Source organism: Lithobates pipiens, unplaced genomic scaffold (assembly GCF_037356315.1).
Source record: "Lithobates pipiens isolate NorthernLeopardFrog02 unplaced genomic scaffold, aLitPip1_a1.2 Scaffold_10, whole genome shotgun sequence".
Lineage (NCBI taxonomy): Eukaryota > Metazoa > Chordata > Amphibia > Anura > Ranidae > Lithobates > Lithobates pipiens.
This window is the reverse complement of record NW_027507686.1, coordinates 28,238,161-28,254,255: the sequence shown is the minus strand read 5'-3', so window position 1 is coordinate 28,254,255 and position 16,095 is coordinate 28,238,161. Positions and strand designations below refer to the sequence as shown.

The window sequence follows — 16,095 nt, the reverse complement described above, 5'->3', positions numbered from 1 at the left end:
ATAGCTACTAGATGGAGATGATGTGCATAGGAATAAAATACTGCATTATGGGCACTAGATGGAGATGAGGCGCATAGGAAATACACAGGTCTTTGTAACAAGAGATATAATGTAGCAATTCTGTGTAACCAATGGTGAATCGAGCACCGTGATTTTAAAACACATGGACCGGGAAGAGTCACCTAAAGTGAATGTTTGGTGAATGTAATTTATTGCTTTATACATAACGCCACTAAGGAGTAAAAAGAAAAAACGAATGCTGTTAGACATTTTCCTGTACTGGTCAAATGTTTGTTTGTTTTTTGTTTTGTTTTTTTACTTTAAAATGGAAAATATTGTATATGACCACTAGATGTCACTAAGTCTCACAGAAAAATCTATAATGGTTATTGCCATCTATTGGCCAAATGGGATATTTTCTGTTTTAAAGCAAATTTAAAAAGGTTGGTCCAGCACAGGAAATAATACATTGTTTTTCCCCATTCATACAGAAGGACATCAGTGGGTGAACTGCTTTGCAGTTTTTAACAAATACACCTCTACGGGAAAAAAAAGATCTGAGTATTTGATGACTGGTTCACTATCGAACAGATTGCTTATCCCAGAGATCTGCCTGTGTGATGGAAGACATGTCAGATAAGATAAATGGACTATTGCAATAAAGGACTGAGAAATGTTCCTTTAAAAAATACTTTTATTTACATACAGAGGCACACACAGTCCGAAATATATAACAGTGCTATTACACCGAAAAATATGTGATTGTTTCATCATTACACTGAATCTGCATTTTTAAAGGGATGGTCTAACTAAAATAAATATTTATGTGAATTGGTTAAATCACCTAAAGTCTTCTTTGTTTTCTCACTACCATCAAGTACTCAGTACCAGCATTTACGGTTAGGTTTCTCCCCAGTAGTTTGTGTCTCTGCCCCTCCCAGAATGATGAGATTTCCCTGCATTCGTTTGCGTCTCTGCTCCTCCCACTATGAAAAGAATTCCCTGCATTAGTGTCTCTGCCCCTCCCACAATTATGTGATTTCCCTACAGTAGGTGTGTCACTGCCCCTCCCACAGTGATGATATTTTCCTGCAGTGTGTCTCTGCCCCTCCCACAATGATGTGATTTCCCTGCAGTAGTTTGTGTCTCTGCCCCTCCCACAATGGGGAGATTTCCTGCAGTAGTTTGTATCTCTGCCCCTCCCACAATAGTGAGATTTCCCAACAGTAGTTTGTGTCTCTGCCCCTCCCACAATAGTGAGATTTCCCGGTGTTCTGCCGTATAGTGTCCGGCCATCAAATAGTGTCCGCTCTGTACTGCGCATGCGCAGTACGGAGCAGACAAACCTTCGGAAAATCTCCGAAGCTGAACGGCGCCTGCGCCGTGAGTGGAGGTGGTAGCCCCACCATCCAAGCGGACATAGGGTTGTGAATTTTAGAGGGCCCCACGCTTCGGGCTCGGCCTCGCTGCGCTCGCCTCTTTTTTATTCCAACTCTATGTCCACTTGGATAGTGGGGCTAGAACCTGGACTCACGGCGCAGGCACCGTTCATCCTCGGCAATTTTCAGAATCTGTGTTGCTGTGTACTGCGCATGCACAGTACGCAGCGGACACTATCCGATGGAGGACGTTATTTGACAAGACACCGGCAGTAGTTTGTATCTCTGCACCTCCCACAATAGTGAGATTTCCCGGCAGTAGTTTGTGTCTCTGCCCCTCCCGCAAGGCCTTAATGAAGATGACAATGCCTCACAGATGGATTTGTAATGGTCATAGCACTGGGGGCAGGGCTGAGAACTCTGATGGCACTCTATAACCAGCATTGGATTAAAATTTCCAGCAACCACAGACAACAGAAAACTTTGGGTGGAGTTGTGCTTTAATAACTGAGAAAATCTACTCTTGTTTCTTGGTATGCATAATATTTAGACCCCTTTCACACTGAGGCCGTTTTCAGGCGTTTTAGCGCTAGAAATAGCGCCTGAAAACTGCCTCCCTTGCTGCCCGAATGTGGAAGTCTGAGTGCTTTCACACTGGAGCGGTGCTCTTGTGGGACGTTGGAAAAAGTCCTGCAAGCAGCATTTTTGGGGCGGTGTATACAGCGCTCCCATAACGCCCCTGTCCATTGCAATAAGTGGGCAGCACTTCGGAAGCGTCGCAACACAGGAGTTTTTAACCCCTTCTTTGGGGTTAAAAGCGCCCCGCTAGCGGCCTAAAAGCGCCGATTGAACATCGTTAAAGCGCCACTATAACAAGCGGCGCTTTAGCGCCAACGCTCTGGCTCCCCCAGTGTGAAAGGGGTCTTATAATAGATAATACAAATATAATCATTTTACAAATAAATAAGTGACACAGCAATCTATAGCCTGTAAAATGTGCTTTTCCATCACAACGCAAGTCACAGTTATGTAAACGCTGTGCGCGGCTGTAATTCGTAACCTCCGAAGGCGGTCTCAGCTGGAAAAATACACAAATTCGCTTTCCTGTTTAACTTTTACACAAATCACTTAAAACAAACACTTCTTTCCGCTGCGATTCCTTCAAAGCCGCTCGCCTCTTGGCAGGAGTTCAGAGAAATGAGAATGCCGCCATTAAATCCCCATCCAAACATGGGGCCGCCGCCGGGGAGGACCGGCGCAAAGACGGCGCTTTTTTTATTCAGCGAGGTGAGGAGATGAATTTGCGGGTCAGAGCGCCAGCTGGCGAGTGCAAATTTCTGGCGGGTACTGAAGGACGCAGATTTATATGAATGGATCACTGAAAACGTATTTCTCCAACCTGCGTGTAAACAACGCAGCGCCGGTGACGGTCCGGGGGTGAGGTCACGCTACCTCAAGTCACGGTTTTTAACAACTGTCATGTTTTCACAATACAGAAATAGATGTGTTAAAAATAACTTATCCAATTGACCTCCGGAAGATTTACCCCCCTTCCTGACCAGACCATTTTCTACGATTCGGCACTGCGCCGCTTTAACTGACAATTGCGCGGTCGTGCGACACTGTACCAAAATACAATTTCTGTCTTTTTTTTCCCTACAAATAGAGATTTTTTTTAGTGGTATTTGATCGCCTCTGCTATTTTTTTTTTTTTGTGCTATAAGCAAAAAAAAGAAAATTTTGAAAAAAAATAAAATATATATTTTTTACTTAAACATTTTTTTGCTATAAAACATATCTAATAAAAAAATGTAAAAAATAAAAAAAAACTCTTCAGTTTAGGCCAATATGTATTCTGCTACATATTTTTGGTAAAAAAAAATAAAAATCCCAATAAGCTTATATTGATTGGTTTACAAACTATGGAAAATATTTATGTAATTTTTATTTATTTTTTACTAGTAATGGCAATCAGGGACTTACAGCGGGACTGCGATATTGCAGCGGGCAAATCGGACAACTGACACTTTTTCAGGAGCCATTGACAGCAATACAAAAATATGCACTGCCACTGTACTAATGACACTGGCTGGGAAGGGGTTAACATCAGAGGCAATCAAAGGGTTAAATGTGTGCCTAGCCAGTGCTTTACTACTGTGGGGGCGGTGCTTGTACTAGTGGAAGGCAAATATCCGTGTCCCTGCTTTTGCAGAACACAGGATCCATGCCTTCCACAGTGACACAACGGCAATCTGCCCTGTTTACATAGGCAGACTACCATTCTGCCTGTGTAAGAATGATCGCTAGGTGCCAGCGGACATCTGGCCTGTCGAGCCCACTGATTGGCTCCCGCTGTGCTTGTGCACAGTAAGCCTCCGGTATGGTGTTGGTGACAGGTGGATCAGGACCAAAATCACTGTGGTCAGGTATGGTGTTGGTGACAGGAGGATCAGGAACAGGATCACTGTGGTCAGGTATGGTGTTGATAACAGGAGGATCAGGACCGGGATCACTGTGGTCTGGTATGGTGCCAAGGACAGGAGGATCAGGATCACTGTGGTCTGGTATGGCCTAGGGGACAGAAGGATCAGGACTGGTATCTTCATGGTCTGGTATGGTGTTGGAGATCACTGTAGTCAGGTATAGTGCTATGGACAGGAGGAACAGGACCAGGTTCATGGTGATCAAATATGGTGCTAGGGACAGAAGGATCAGGACCGGGATCACTGTGGTCTGGTATGGTGTTGGGGACAGGAGAATCAGGACTGGGATCACTGGTCAGGTATGGTGCTAGAGACCGGAGGATCAGGACCAGGATCTCTGTGGTCAGGTATGGTGTTGGGGACAAGAGGATCAGGAGCAGGATCACTGTGGTCTGGTATGGTTTGGGGGACAGAAAGATGAGGACTGAGATCTCCTTGGTCTGGTATGGTGTTGGGGATCACTGTGGTCTGGTATTGTTTTGGGGACAGGAGGATCAGGACCAGGATCACTGTGGTCAGGTATGGTGCTAGGGGCAGGGGATCAGGACTGGGATTACTGTGGTCTGGTATGGTATAGGGGCAGGAGGATCAGGACCAGGATCATTGTAGTCTGGTACAGTTCTGAGGATAGAAGAATCAGGACTGTGGTCAGGTATGGCGCTAAAGACAGGAGGATCAGGACCAGGATCACTGTGGTCAGGTATGGAGTAGGGGAAAGGAGGATCAGGATCAGTGTGGTCAGGAATAATGCTAGGGACAGGAGGATTAGGACGAGATCACTGTGGTTTGGTATGGTGACAGAAGGATCAGGACCAAGAACACTGTGGTCTGGTATGATGCTGAGGACGGAAGGATCAGGAGCGAGATCACTGTGGTCATGGGGTTAACAGTCCTCAAATTTGGTTCATTTTCTCACTCTTGAATAATGTACTCTTGCGGGTTCCTCATCCTCTTCATCCTCCGTATCCTCATCACTATCCTCTTCTTCTACTTGTGTCTGTCTCTGAAGGATGCTGGGCAGGCTCTGAAAGAAAAACATGCCCAGATTGTACTAAAGGTTTATAGCACCAGCAATGCACACAATGATACACAGCAGACTGATAAGCTCACCTGTGTCACTTTGCTCTCACCTCCTATCTGCATGCTCCTTGCACTGCAGCACAATGATTAGCTCATTATCCTGCTACAAGGACTGCAAGAGGCTAATAACCAGACAGATCCAGGTACTTACACTGCTTGTAATACAATATATGATGTATTTATGAATACAGCGTTGCATTCATTTGTATTTTTTCCTTTCTATGCGAAGTTCAGCTTCAAAAATCTACTCACAGGCCCATCCACACCTACACCACTTCATATTCAAAGGGGAAGTTTGAGCGCTTTCACAGTGCTTGTTATTTAGTGTTGAGTGGGGTAGAATTACAGTGATGTAAGTGTCCCCACTTTGCAGAATTCCCCTCACTTCCTTTCCTGGGGACACTGGGAGAGGAAGTTAGAGGGACATTTTCTGGAAAGAGGAGGCAGACTGCAATAGGAAAAATTAGAAATTTCAATGAAAAAGGAGCAGTAGACTAATATTAAAATTGAAATTTCTTTTTATTTGCACTGTTTGAATCTGACACGTTTCAAGGGCTCTATAAATATACAGTGGATATAAAAAGTCTACACACTATATGTTAAAATATCAGGTTTCTGTGATGTAAAAAAATGAGACAAAGATAAATCATTTCCGAATTTTTTCCACCTTTAGGCTGGGTTCACACCGCTGCGGGGGGAGATCCGGATGTGATTCGCACCGCAAATCACATCCGATCTCCGTAGCGATGCGAGTTCAGCCATACAGATAGTATGGCTGAATTCGCATCGCTCCCGCAGCAAACTCGCACGGGACCCTTTTTTTGGTCCGCAACAGAATCGGATCGCATGGGGGTTCACACCATGCGATCCGATTCCTGTGCGAGTCGGCAGATCGCACTGCGATATGCGGACGGATCTGGGGGTGTCATTAACATATCATTGACACTCCCAGCAGTCCGCATAGGGCAGTGTGAACTGCCGGCGGGAGTAATGCGATGCGGGAAAACTCTGCGGATTCGCGGCGTTCCCGCATCGCAGCGGTGTGAATCCGGCCTTAATGTGACCTATAAACTGTACAACTCATTTGCAAAACAAACTAAAATCTTTTAGAGAGGGGAGGGGAAATAAAAAACTAAAATAATGTGGTTGCATAACTGTGCACACCCTCTGAGAGCCCTTTCACACTGAGCCGCCCCGGGTGTCGACGGTAAAACGTCGCTATTTTTAGCAGCTCTTACCCGTCATTTTTGCGGTGCTATTCGGCCGCTAGCGGGGCGCTTTTAACCCCTGCTAGCAGCCAAAAAAGGGTTAAAACCACCTGCAAAGCACTGCTACACTGCGGTTCGGCGGCGCTGCCCAATGATTTCAATGGGCAGGAGCGTTTTAGGAGCGGTCAGTTCACCGCTCCTAATGCGCTCCAAAGAAGCTGTTGGCAGGACTTTTTCTGACGGCCTGCCAGTGCACCGCTCCAGCGTGAAAGCCCTCGGGCATTCGCACTGGAGTGAATGGAGCTGCTGTTTCAGGGCACTTTACAGGCACTATTTTTAACGCTATAGCGCCTGCAAAGCACCTCAGTGTGAAAGGGGTCTTTTCTTCAGTTAAGTAATACACAGACAAGGGGCAATAGAACATAACGCAAAGTGCAGAGATCAGTAGTAAGTAAATCAAGTCAGTAGTATGTAACACATAATGCAGGGGTCACTAATATATAATGCACAGTCTAGAGGTCAGTAGTATATAACGCAAAGTGCAGAGGTCAGTAGTATGTAATGTACAGTGCAGAGGTCAGTAGTATATAATGCAAAGTGCAGAGGTCAGTAGTATGGAATGTACAGTGCAGAGGTCAGTAGTAAGTAACACACATTTCCCCCCACAAGAAAAAATACCCCCCTTGTATTACAGATATCTACCTCTCTAAACTAAAACCACCCACAGCAGAAACTTCCACCTCCCTCTATAAATCACTCACCAGACTTCATATGCCAGGGATTCCCAGCAGAGTGAGGGAAGTACTCCCAGGTCAACCCTTGCCTTTGGTATATGATATGTCAGAGATGAAAACTGCGATCTGAGCGACAGCCACCACTTTTGACTGGGGAAGGGTTTCCGGGGTCTGAATGCTCCCCCATTATTGGGATTGGATTTGGCAGCAAAAGCTGCCAGAATCAATTTTGGATACTGTATCGGTCACACAAAACTTCATATAAATTCACCAAATGTATATATATATAAAACCTCCGAAACACGCAAGCTGTTTTTTAAATTATTAGATCCCTAGTGACCTTTGACACTTTGTGTGCGGCCCTCTACAGACAGCAATGTGTGTTTCCTTATTGCCCCGTTATGGCAGTGATTTTTAGCAGTCTCATGTCATCATAGGTCACCAGTCTATAATCATCACCTGAAGCATGTCCCCAGTCTGCAACAAATCCTATAGCAATTCCAGTCTCCTGCAAGATGTCTGCAGTCTTTGTGCATCTCTTGAATCACATCCAAAGTCTCTGACCATCTCTTGTATCATGTCTGCAGTCTCTAACCATCTCCTGTATCATGTCTACAGTCTCTGATCATCTCCTGCTGTATGTCTGCAGTCTCTGATCATCTCCTGCTGTATGTCTGCAGTCTCTGATAATCTCCTGCTGTATGTCTGCGGTCACTGATAATCTCCTGCTGTATGTCTGCAGTCACTGATCATCTCCTGTGTCATGTCTGCAGTCTCTGATCATCTCTACTGTATGTCTACAGTCTCTGATCATCTCTACTGTATGTCTACAGTCTCTGATCATCTCCTGCTGTATGTCTGCAGTCTCTGATCATCTCCTGCTGTATGTCTGCAGTCTCTGACTATCTCCTGTATCATGTCTGCAGTCTCTGACCATCTCCTGTAGTATGTTTGCAAACTCTGACCATTTCTTGTATCATGTCTGCAGTCTCTGACTCATATGTCATGCCCATAGTCTTTGTGGTCTGGCACTCTTCATGCTATGTTTCTCTTTCTGGATTCTGATTGTGGGTACCCCAGTTAGGGTGAGCCTGTCTGCCAAGAGAAGTGCCCTTGTACCTTAGAAATTGGTAGGACATCATACAATAAGCACAAAACGGATTATCAGCATTCCAGACACCTCTCAGATACCTATCATGGAATCCTATGCCCAGTGTTGGGGAGGCGGGTAGAAAGAAGAGGCAGCCACCTTGGGCAATTTGCCAGAAGAAGGGAAACAAAAAATGTCAGGACCTGCAACCTATCTTGCTCAAGTAGTTCACAGCTCATGGGGAGGGAGGATGCACCTTTTCTCCTTGGGTGCTTTAGGACCTTGTCTTGGCACTACCTACATCCAGCTGATGTCAAATGTTGGATATACAGCTCCAGGATGTGAGAGTATTTCCATTATAGGATATAAGGGTGCGCCCAGACCTGGAGACCTGAAGGTTAAATGCCATTCCGGTGGCACCGACGGCACATTTGGCCTATTGGCTCAGTACTCTTACCAGACTGCATGCTTAGTGGAGGGTCTGAACCTACCAGCCCCCCCTTTTTTAAGCACTTTTTGAACGGGCACCAACAAAGCACAGCCACGCTCCTTCTATAGGGTTCTACCAACATCCCATGTGGGCTCTCATATAGAAGCTCCGGCTGTTTTCTCCCTTTTAATTACCGTGAGCAGACAGATGAACCCCACGCCTCCCTCTCTCACAGCTCAGAGCCGCGCATCACATAACGAGGAATCGATCCCTGCGAGCACGTTTATTAATTTCCTGCAACCTTCTCACTTACCGGATCGGTGATTCATGCCAGGCTCTTCACACTGAGGGGATTATTACTGTCCTTCGGGGACATGTTACAGCGCAAGGAAATGTCAGCGGATTTTGTTAACCGCTTCCACCCCTGGAAGCTGAAGCATTGTGTACGTTTGTATATATGTATGTATGTATGTACCGTGTGAATACTAAATAAATAAATATATATATATATATATATATATATATATATATATATATTAGGGCTGTGGAAATTAAAGATTAATTCCTCGATTAATCAATACATTTTTTTGATCGATCAAAATTCTTTTGATCGGTACTCACCTCTCGGCCAGCTCCCGGGTCTTCAGGGAGTTCCGTCGGAGATCCGGTGACATCACGGACATCAACGTCACTGGACTTCTCCCCCCTTCCCCAAGTGCCTCCATCTGCTAATGAAGGGAAGGGGGGAGGAGTCCGGTAACGTTGAAGTTCTGACTGAACGTAACGCGTACGGGGGAGGAGCTACGCATGACGTCACCCGCTGTTGCCCTACGGAACTAACACGATTGTCGGCTTTACATGCTGTGTTTTTATCATCTTTATGCGAGTAGTTTGTGTTTGAACACAAAAATTAAAGAGGAGCTGCACCTTTAAAAAAATATTAAAAGCCAGCAGCTACAAATACTGCAGCTGCTGACTTTTAATAAATTCACACATACTTGTCCCAGGGTCCAGCGATGTCGGCGGCAGATGAGCTTGGCCCGGAAGTGGGTGCAGATACCTGGATTATCCAGATATCTGCACCCCCCTCCCCCCTGAAAGGTGACAATTGTGGCACCGGAGGGGGGGAGGGATCAGATGAGCAGAACTTCCATTTCAGGGTGGAGGTCTGCTTTAAGCGGTGAGCACTTAAATCTTTTCTTTCTACCCATGACCTAGCATCCTTGCTGAGATCTAAGGAGACGTGAGAGAAGTTTATGGTTCGTGTTAACCCTTTTGATACCCGCTTGCATGACTACCTGTTTGCACAGGGGTCCATGCCATAAGGTGAGAGCGATTAGTAAGACCCCTTTCACACTGGGGTGTTTTTCAGGCGTTTTTCAGGCGCTTTAGCGTTAGAAAAAGCGCCTGTAAAGTGATTGAAAGAAGCCTCATCTGCAATCCCAATGTGAAAGCCCGAGTGCTTTAAGAGCCCTTTCACAATGTCAGTGCCCGAAAAATGCTCGTAAAGCGCCGCTTAAACTAGCAGCGCTTTACCAGTGGTTTTGGAGCGCTATTAGGGCGCTTTTAACCCCTGCAAGTGACCAAATAAAGGGTTAAAAGCGCCCACAAAGCGCTGCTGCCAAAAGCGCTTTGTATGCGATTTTCAGGCACTTTTCAGGCGTTTTGCAGGCGCTTCCCAAAGAAGCTGCTTGCAGGACTTTTTTGATGCCCTGCCAGCACAGCGCCTCAGTGTGAAAGCAATCGGGCTTTTACATTGGGATTGCAGATGAGGCTTCTTTCAGGCGCTTTACAGGCGTTTTTTTTTATGCTAAAGCGCCTGAAAAACACCCCAGTGTGAAAGGGGTCTTAGACCGGAGGTGGTGGGATTGTCACGCTACTGTGGGGAAAAGAAATGACGTCAGTGCTACAGTTTGAATTTAAAACTTATTTGTGTGAACTGTGAAGTTAAGTCATGGATTGTGGAAACGAACTAGGGTCAGGTGATTGTATATAGTATATACCACATTTACCACTCACTAATGCAGACCTGCAATGCAAGGAGATCAGCTAAAAGTATTTGGATCTGTATGTGCGTTCTAATTAATCAAAATTAGTCGATTAAAGAGGAGGGCCGGTTTAAAAAAATAAATAAATTAAGTCAGCAGCTGCAAACACTGTAGCTGCTGACTTAATAAGCACACTTACCTGTCCAGGGTGCCTGCGATGTCGGCTGCCCGAGGCCGACCCGTCCCTCAGCTCTCGGGTCCCGGCGCCGCCATTCTATCTAAGGGAAACAGGCAGTGGAGCCTTGCGGCTTCACTGCCCGTTTCCTACTGCGCATGCGCGAGTCGCGCAGCGCTTTGTGAATGGGGCGCGCTGTGTTCTGGGACACACAGTTCCCAGAACACAGCGCGACCCATTACCCAGAAGACGCCGCACGGAGGAGAGAAGAAAGAAGATCTCCGCGGAGGAGGAAGAGGCAGATTAGGATGATGTGCCTAGCAACAGGCATTTCTGGTAAGTTAAAAAAAAAAAAATGTTTTCATTTTTTTTTTTAAAGATTTTTTTCTAATTTTTTAATGTCTTTTTTTTTTCAGGGTGGCCCTCCACTTTAATCGATTAAAAAAAAGAATCAATTAATCGAACACAAACATTTTAATCAGTAACAGCCCTAATATATATATATATATATATATATATATATATATATATACACACACACATGCACTTCGGATCTGCTCACTCACCAGAGAGCTCGTACTCCAAGTGGCGTTGGAGGAAGGGTTTGTTGCATTGACCGGTCGAGCGTCTTGTGTTCCGGTGTTAATATGGATCTTGGCACGGAAATCCTGCAAAATACAGACACTGCAATATGATATATTATCATAAAATATATTATAATCATTTCATTTTAACCCATTTATTTTATCTTCTCCCCCTCAGCTAATGTGACTGTGCACCCCTTACATATCAGGGCCCCATTCACACCTAAGAATTATGGAAATGCATGGTCTGCAGTGTGATGTCATTCAAATTACATGTTATAGATACACTACATTACCAAAAGTATTAGGACGCCTGTCTTTATACGCACATGAACTTTAATGGCATTCCGGTCTAATGCCACATACACACAATCGGACTTTCCACCAACAAAAACGTGGATTTTTGTTCGAAGGTTGTTGGCTCAAACTTGTCTTGCATACACACCTTCACACAAATGTTGACCAGCAATTACAAGCGTGGGAACGCGGTGTCGTACAAGACGTACGACGAGCCGAGAAAAAGGAAGTTCAATAGCCAGTGCGGCTGTTTCTGCTTGATTCCGAGCATGCGTGAACTTTTGTGTGACGGACTTATGTATACACGATCGGAAATTCCAACAACAAGGTTTTCTTGGGGGAAAAAAATTTGAGAACCTGCTATCAAACATTTGTTGGTGGAAAGTCCAACAGCAAATATTCGATGGAGCATACACACATGGTCGGACTTTCCAACAACAAGCTCACATCCAACATTTCCCGTTGCAAAATCTGACTGTGGCCCGTCCTTTGTAGCTATAAAAGCTTCAGCTCTTCTATGAAGGCCGTCCACAAGGTTTAGGAGTGTGTCTATGGGAATGTTTGACCATTCTTCCAGAAGAGCATTTGTGAGGTCAGGCACTGATGTTGGACAAGAAGGCCTGTTTCGTAGTCCCCGCTGTAATTCATCCCAAAGGTGCTCTATGAGGTTGAGGTCAGGACTCTGTTCAGGCCAGTCAAGTTCCTCCACCCCAAACTCGCTCATCCATGTCTTTATGGACCTTGCTTTGTGCACTGGTGTGCAGTCATGTTGGAACAGGAAGGGGCCATCCCCAAACTGTTCCCACAATATTGGGAGCATGAAATTGTCCAAAATATCTTGGTATGCTGACGCCTTAAGAGTTCCCTTCACTGGAACTAAGGGGCCAACCCGACCCCTGAAAAACAACCCCCACACCATAGTCCCCCCTCCACCAAATGATTTGGACCAGTGCTCAAAGCAAGGCTCATAAAGACATGGGTGAGCGAGTTTGGAGTGGAGGAGCTTGACTGGCCTGCACAGAGTCCTGACTTCAACCTGATAGAACACCTTTGGGATGAATTAGAGCAGAGACTACCAACCTTCTTGTCCAATATCAGTGCCTGACCTCACAAATGCGTTTCTGGAAGAATGGTCAAACATTCCCATAGACACACTCCTAAACCTTGTGGACGGCCTTCCCAGAAGAGTTGAAGCTGTTATAGCTGCTAAGGGTGGACCAACGCAATATTAAACCCTACGGACTAAGACTAGAATGCCATTGAAGTTCATGTGTATGTAAAGGCAAGTGTCCTAATATTTTCAGTAATATAATGAAGGGTATGTAGATCCTAGCAATGAAGGTATTTGGTCCCTTTAATACAATTGAATTGTTATATCTGTTTTGCAAAAAAAAGAAAAATCAGTTGATTCTGCCAGAAATTCAGTGCTCCCCAGTGTTATCGCAAGCATTATCAACTCTGCCCGGTTCACCCCCTCCCATCTATGTTAAGCAGATGAGAAGGGGGTATTCTGTAGTCCAGGCCAAAGGTGCCAACATTCCTCCAAATATACAGCATAGAGAGTAATGCCCTGTACACACGGTCGGACATTCCGACTACAAATTCCATCAGATTTTTTCAGACGGATTTTGGCCCAAACTTGTGTTGCATACACACGGTCGCACAAAGTTGTCGGAAAATCCGATTGTTCAGAACGCGGTGTCGTACAACACATACGACGGGACTATAAAGAGGCCAGTAGCCAATAGCTTTTGTCTCGTAATTTATTCTGAGCATGTGTGGCACTTTGTCCGTCGGAATTGTCTACATGCGATCGGAATTTAAACGATCGGATTTTATTGTCAGAAAATTTTAGATCCTGCTCTCAAACTTTGTGTGTCGGAAATTCCCGACGGAGCCCACACACGGTCGGATTTTGTGAAAACAAGATCCGATCGCACATTTTCCATTGGAAATTGCGACCATTTGTACAGGGCATAAGTGTTGCCAACCTAGAACAGGAAGTGACAGGAACACTAGGTGAAAGTAAAGAAAAAAAAGGCCTAAAATAATCTACCAAAATATACAGAATAATGTAATGATAGATAAAGAAAATGAATGCAGCCACCACATCTAAGGACTGGTAAGATGCAATATAATACATTTTTATTATTTGTTTTTTAATGCACTTTTAATATAGAAAAAAAAAAGGGGGTTCCTATAGATTAACCACTAGAGGGCGTATGGTTCAGCATTTCTGTGCCTGGCCACCTCTAGTAGGTCACTTATAGGAACATATGTCTGCCACCATGTACATATACACAGCAGAAGCTTGCAGAAAAGTATGAAGCTAAACAAGAAAAATAATAATGAATAATGTAATATACAAACAACCTTTACTTTTAACATGAAAACAACTGGAAGGAACTCAGCACAAGTGTCAACTTCTAAATTGTCTTGGAGTACCGACTCAAACATGAACCAGTAGGGAGCAATTTCAGTCCTGGCATAGAGTAAATGGTTGTATCTCATGCCCTGTGCCAGGCTGTCTAATCGCATTATGACGCACATCGCTCTCACCTCCATGTCTTTCTCCAGGTCGCAGTCCTGCAGACTGTGGAAGGCGCTGGTGTATACTTCAAGAGCCCGAGCGTGAAATATCATCTCAACTGTCAGGAAGTCCGAGAAGATTTTCTGGTGTTAAGAAAGAAAAAGAAGGAACGTCAGTGGAGGGGTCGGTGCAACCTAAATGTCTGCTTCTTCTAAACTCTCCCGTGACTGTGAAATGGACCCTGGGGCCAAACTGCAAAGGGTTATAGCAGGACTTTGCTTTATAAGCAAACATTTGGGAGCAAAATTTTTGTTGACTTTATTTTATCCCCAGTAATGTCAGAAAAGGGCTAGATGAAACTGGATGTCCTCCAGTCAGGAAATGTGGTGGTCTCTATCTGATTTACTGCAGCTTCTAATGCACATTGTGAGAAGCTCACAGTGTGCGGTGAAATCAGACTAAGCCAGTCCAGGAGAGGAGCCGGTACAACTGTGCAAGACTGAAGGGAAGGTCAGATTTAAGTTATCCCTTTACCAGACCCATCTCAGTATGATTCCCGCATTAAGCATTAAATGTCAGAAAAAGACAAAAAAAAACAACTCTTCTTGGAGGCATGTCAGAGATATTACACACCATTATGACATTTATTATAGTCTAAGGGCCCTGGGAATGTGTGGTTTACCCAAACAGCCTGTCTATGACTCCACTTATCTCCATTCTTATTTTCCTGTTATGTGATGTACATTCTAATTCTCTCCTCCACCCTCCAGCGTGCAGCGATCTGCTTTTTATCTGCACATTTTACCTTTCCCTGAAGAATGATAAACCTCCCGCAAAGTGTCAGCCTGTGTCAGACAGAATTGTTTACTGACCTGCAATTGTCTGCAGTGTGTTTACTGCCAGGCCTCATTAATTCTACCCACAGAGACGTCAGACTGCTAAGAGTCCCTATTGTACATCTTCCATAGTTGTCACATTTGTCCTTCCAAATAAAGCTTTGTGCATCTGGGATCTGCATGTGAAAGCACACTCGGCTCCAGTCTGTGTGGGGGTCCTTGTCTGTCCGGCTGCAATGTGCTGACGCAGCAGCCATTGTCTGGAACTGGATCACCTCCTGGGGGCACTGTGGTTTCCCTGGGTGGAGAGTTGTAATTCCTGTGTCTCCCAGCAACCAGCAGACCCCACTAATCAGTTTCCACCTGATGCTGGCTGCTGGGAGGGTATTTAAGTCCTCCCTTACTAAGCACCTCTTGTTTTCCCTGCTGCCAGATACTGATAGCAACTATCCTGTTCCTCTTTTCTTTTTAATATGGCCAGAGTCCCGCTATCATCTGACGAATGAGTATTACATGCTGTCTATCTACACACAATAAATACCTGAATGTCTTTAATTTTCTGCTCCTGGAAGGTGTCAATGGCCTCTTCTAGCTGTTGTGTGGTCCGGGCTGCATCCACTGACGCTCTCTGGACGTTGGATTCGGCCTGTGAGGATTGAACGTCCCAAATTGACAATCAATTTCATATGAATACAAACCTGGAGCTGTACACATCGCTAATGACCAACGTCTGAATCAGTGGTCTTTTTTCTTTTATATGGGGGTACTCAAGTGCAGCCCATGACATTGCTAAAAGGTGGCTATTGTAATGTTATAGAAAACTGTCAGTGACAACATACATACTACAGGAGATGGTCAGAGACCACAGACATGCTACAGGAAAGGATCCGAGACTGTAGACATACTACATGAGGTGGTCAGAGACTGCAGACATACTACAGAAAAGGATCAGAGACTGCAGACACACTACAGTAGATGATTAGAGACTGCAAACACGCTGCAGGACTTGATCAGAGACTGCAGACATAATACAGGAGATGATCAGAGACTGAACATACTACAAGAGATGATCAGAGACTGCAGACATAATACAGGAGATGGTCAGGGACTGCAGACATAATACAGGAGACTGTCAGAGGCTGCAGACATAATACAGGCGATGATCAGAGACTGCAGACATACTACATGAAAGGATCAGAGACTGCAGACATACTACATGAAAGGATCAGAGACTGCAGACATACTACCGAAAATGGTCAGAGTCTGCAGACATACTACAGA

General features: G+C 44.9%; 1 protein-coding gene across 1 annotated transcript in view; it reads right to left on the bottom strand.

Annotated features, from left to right (window-relative positions):
- Positions 1 to 676: 676 nt before the first annotated feature.
- The window catches only part of CIBAR2 (CBY1 interacting BAR domain containing 2), a 57,057-nt gene continuing 41,638 nt past the window's right edge, over positions 677 to 16,095 (bottom strand). The window contains exons 7-10 of the mRNA XM_077453340.1: positions 15,356 to 15,460; positions 14,008 to 14,121; positions 11,134 to 11,235; positions 677 to 4,886 (exon numbers count right to left, since the gene is read on the bottom strand). Coding sequence (XP_077309466.1) covers positions 4,767 to 4,886; positions 11,134 to 11,235; positions 14,008 to 14,121; positions 15,356 to 15,460 — 441 coding nt within the window. The 3' untranslated portion in view covers positions 677 to 4,766. The remainder of the gene's footprint in view (positions 4,887 to 11,133; positions 11,236 to 14,007; positions 14,122 to 15,355; positions 15,461 to 16,095) is intronic.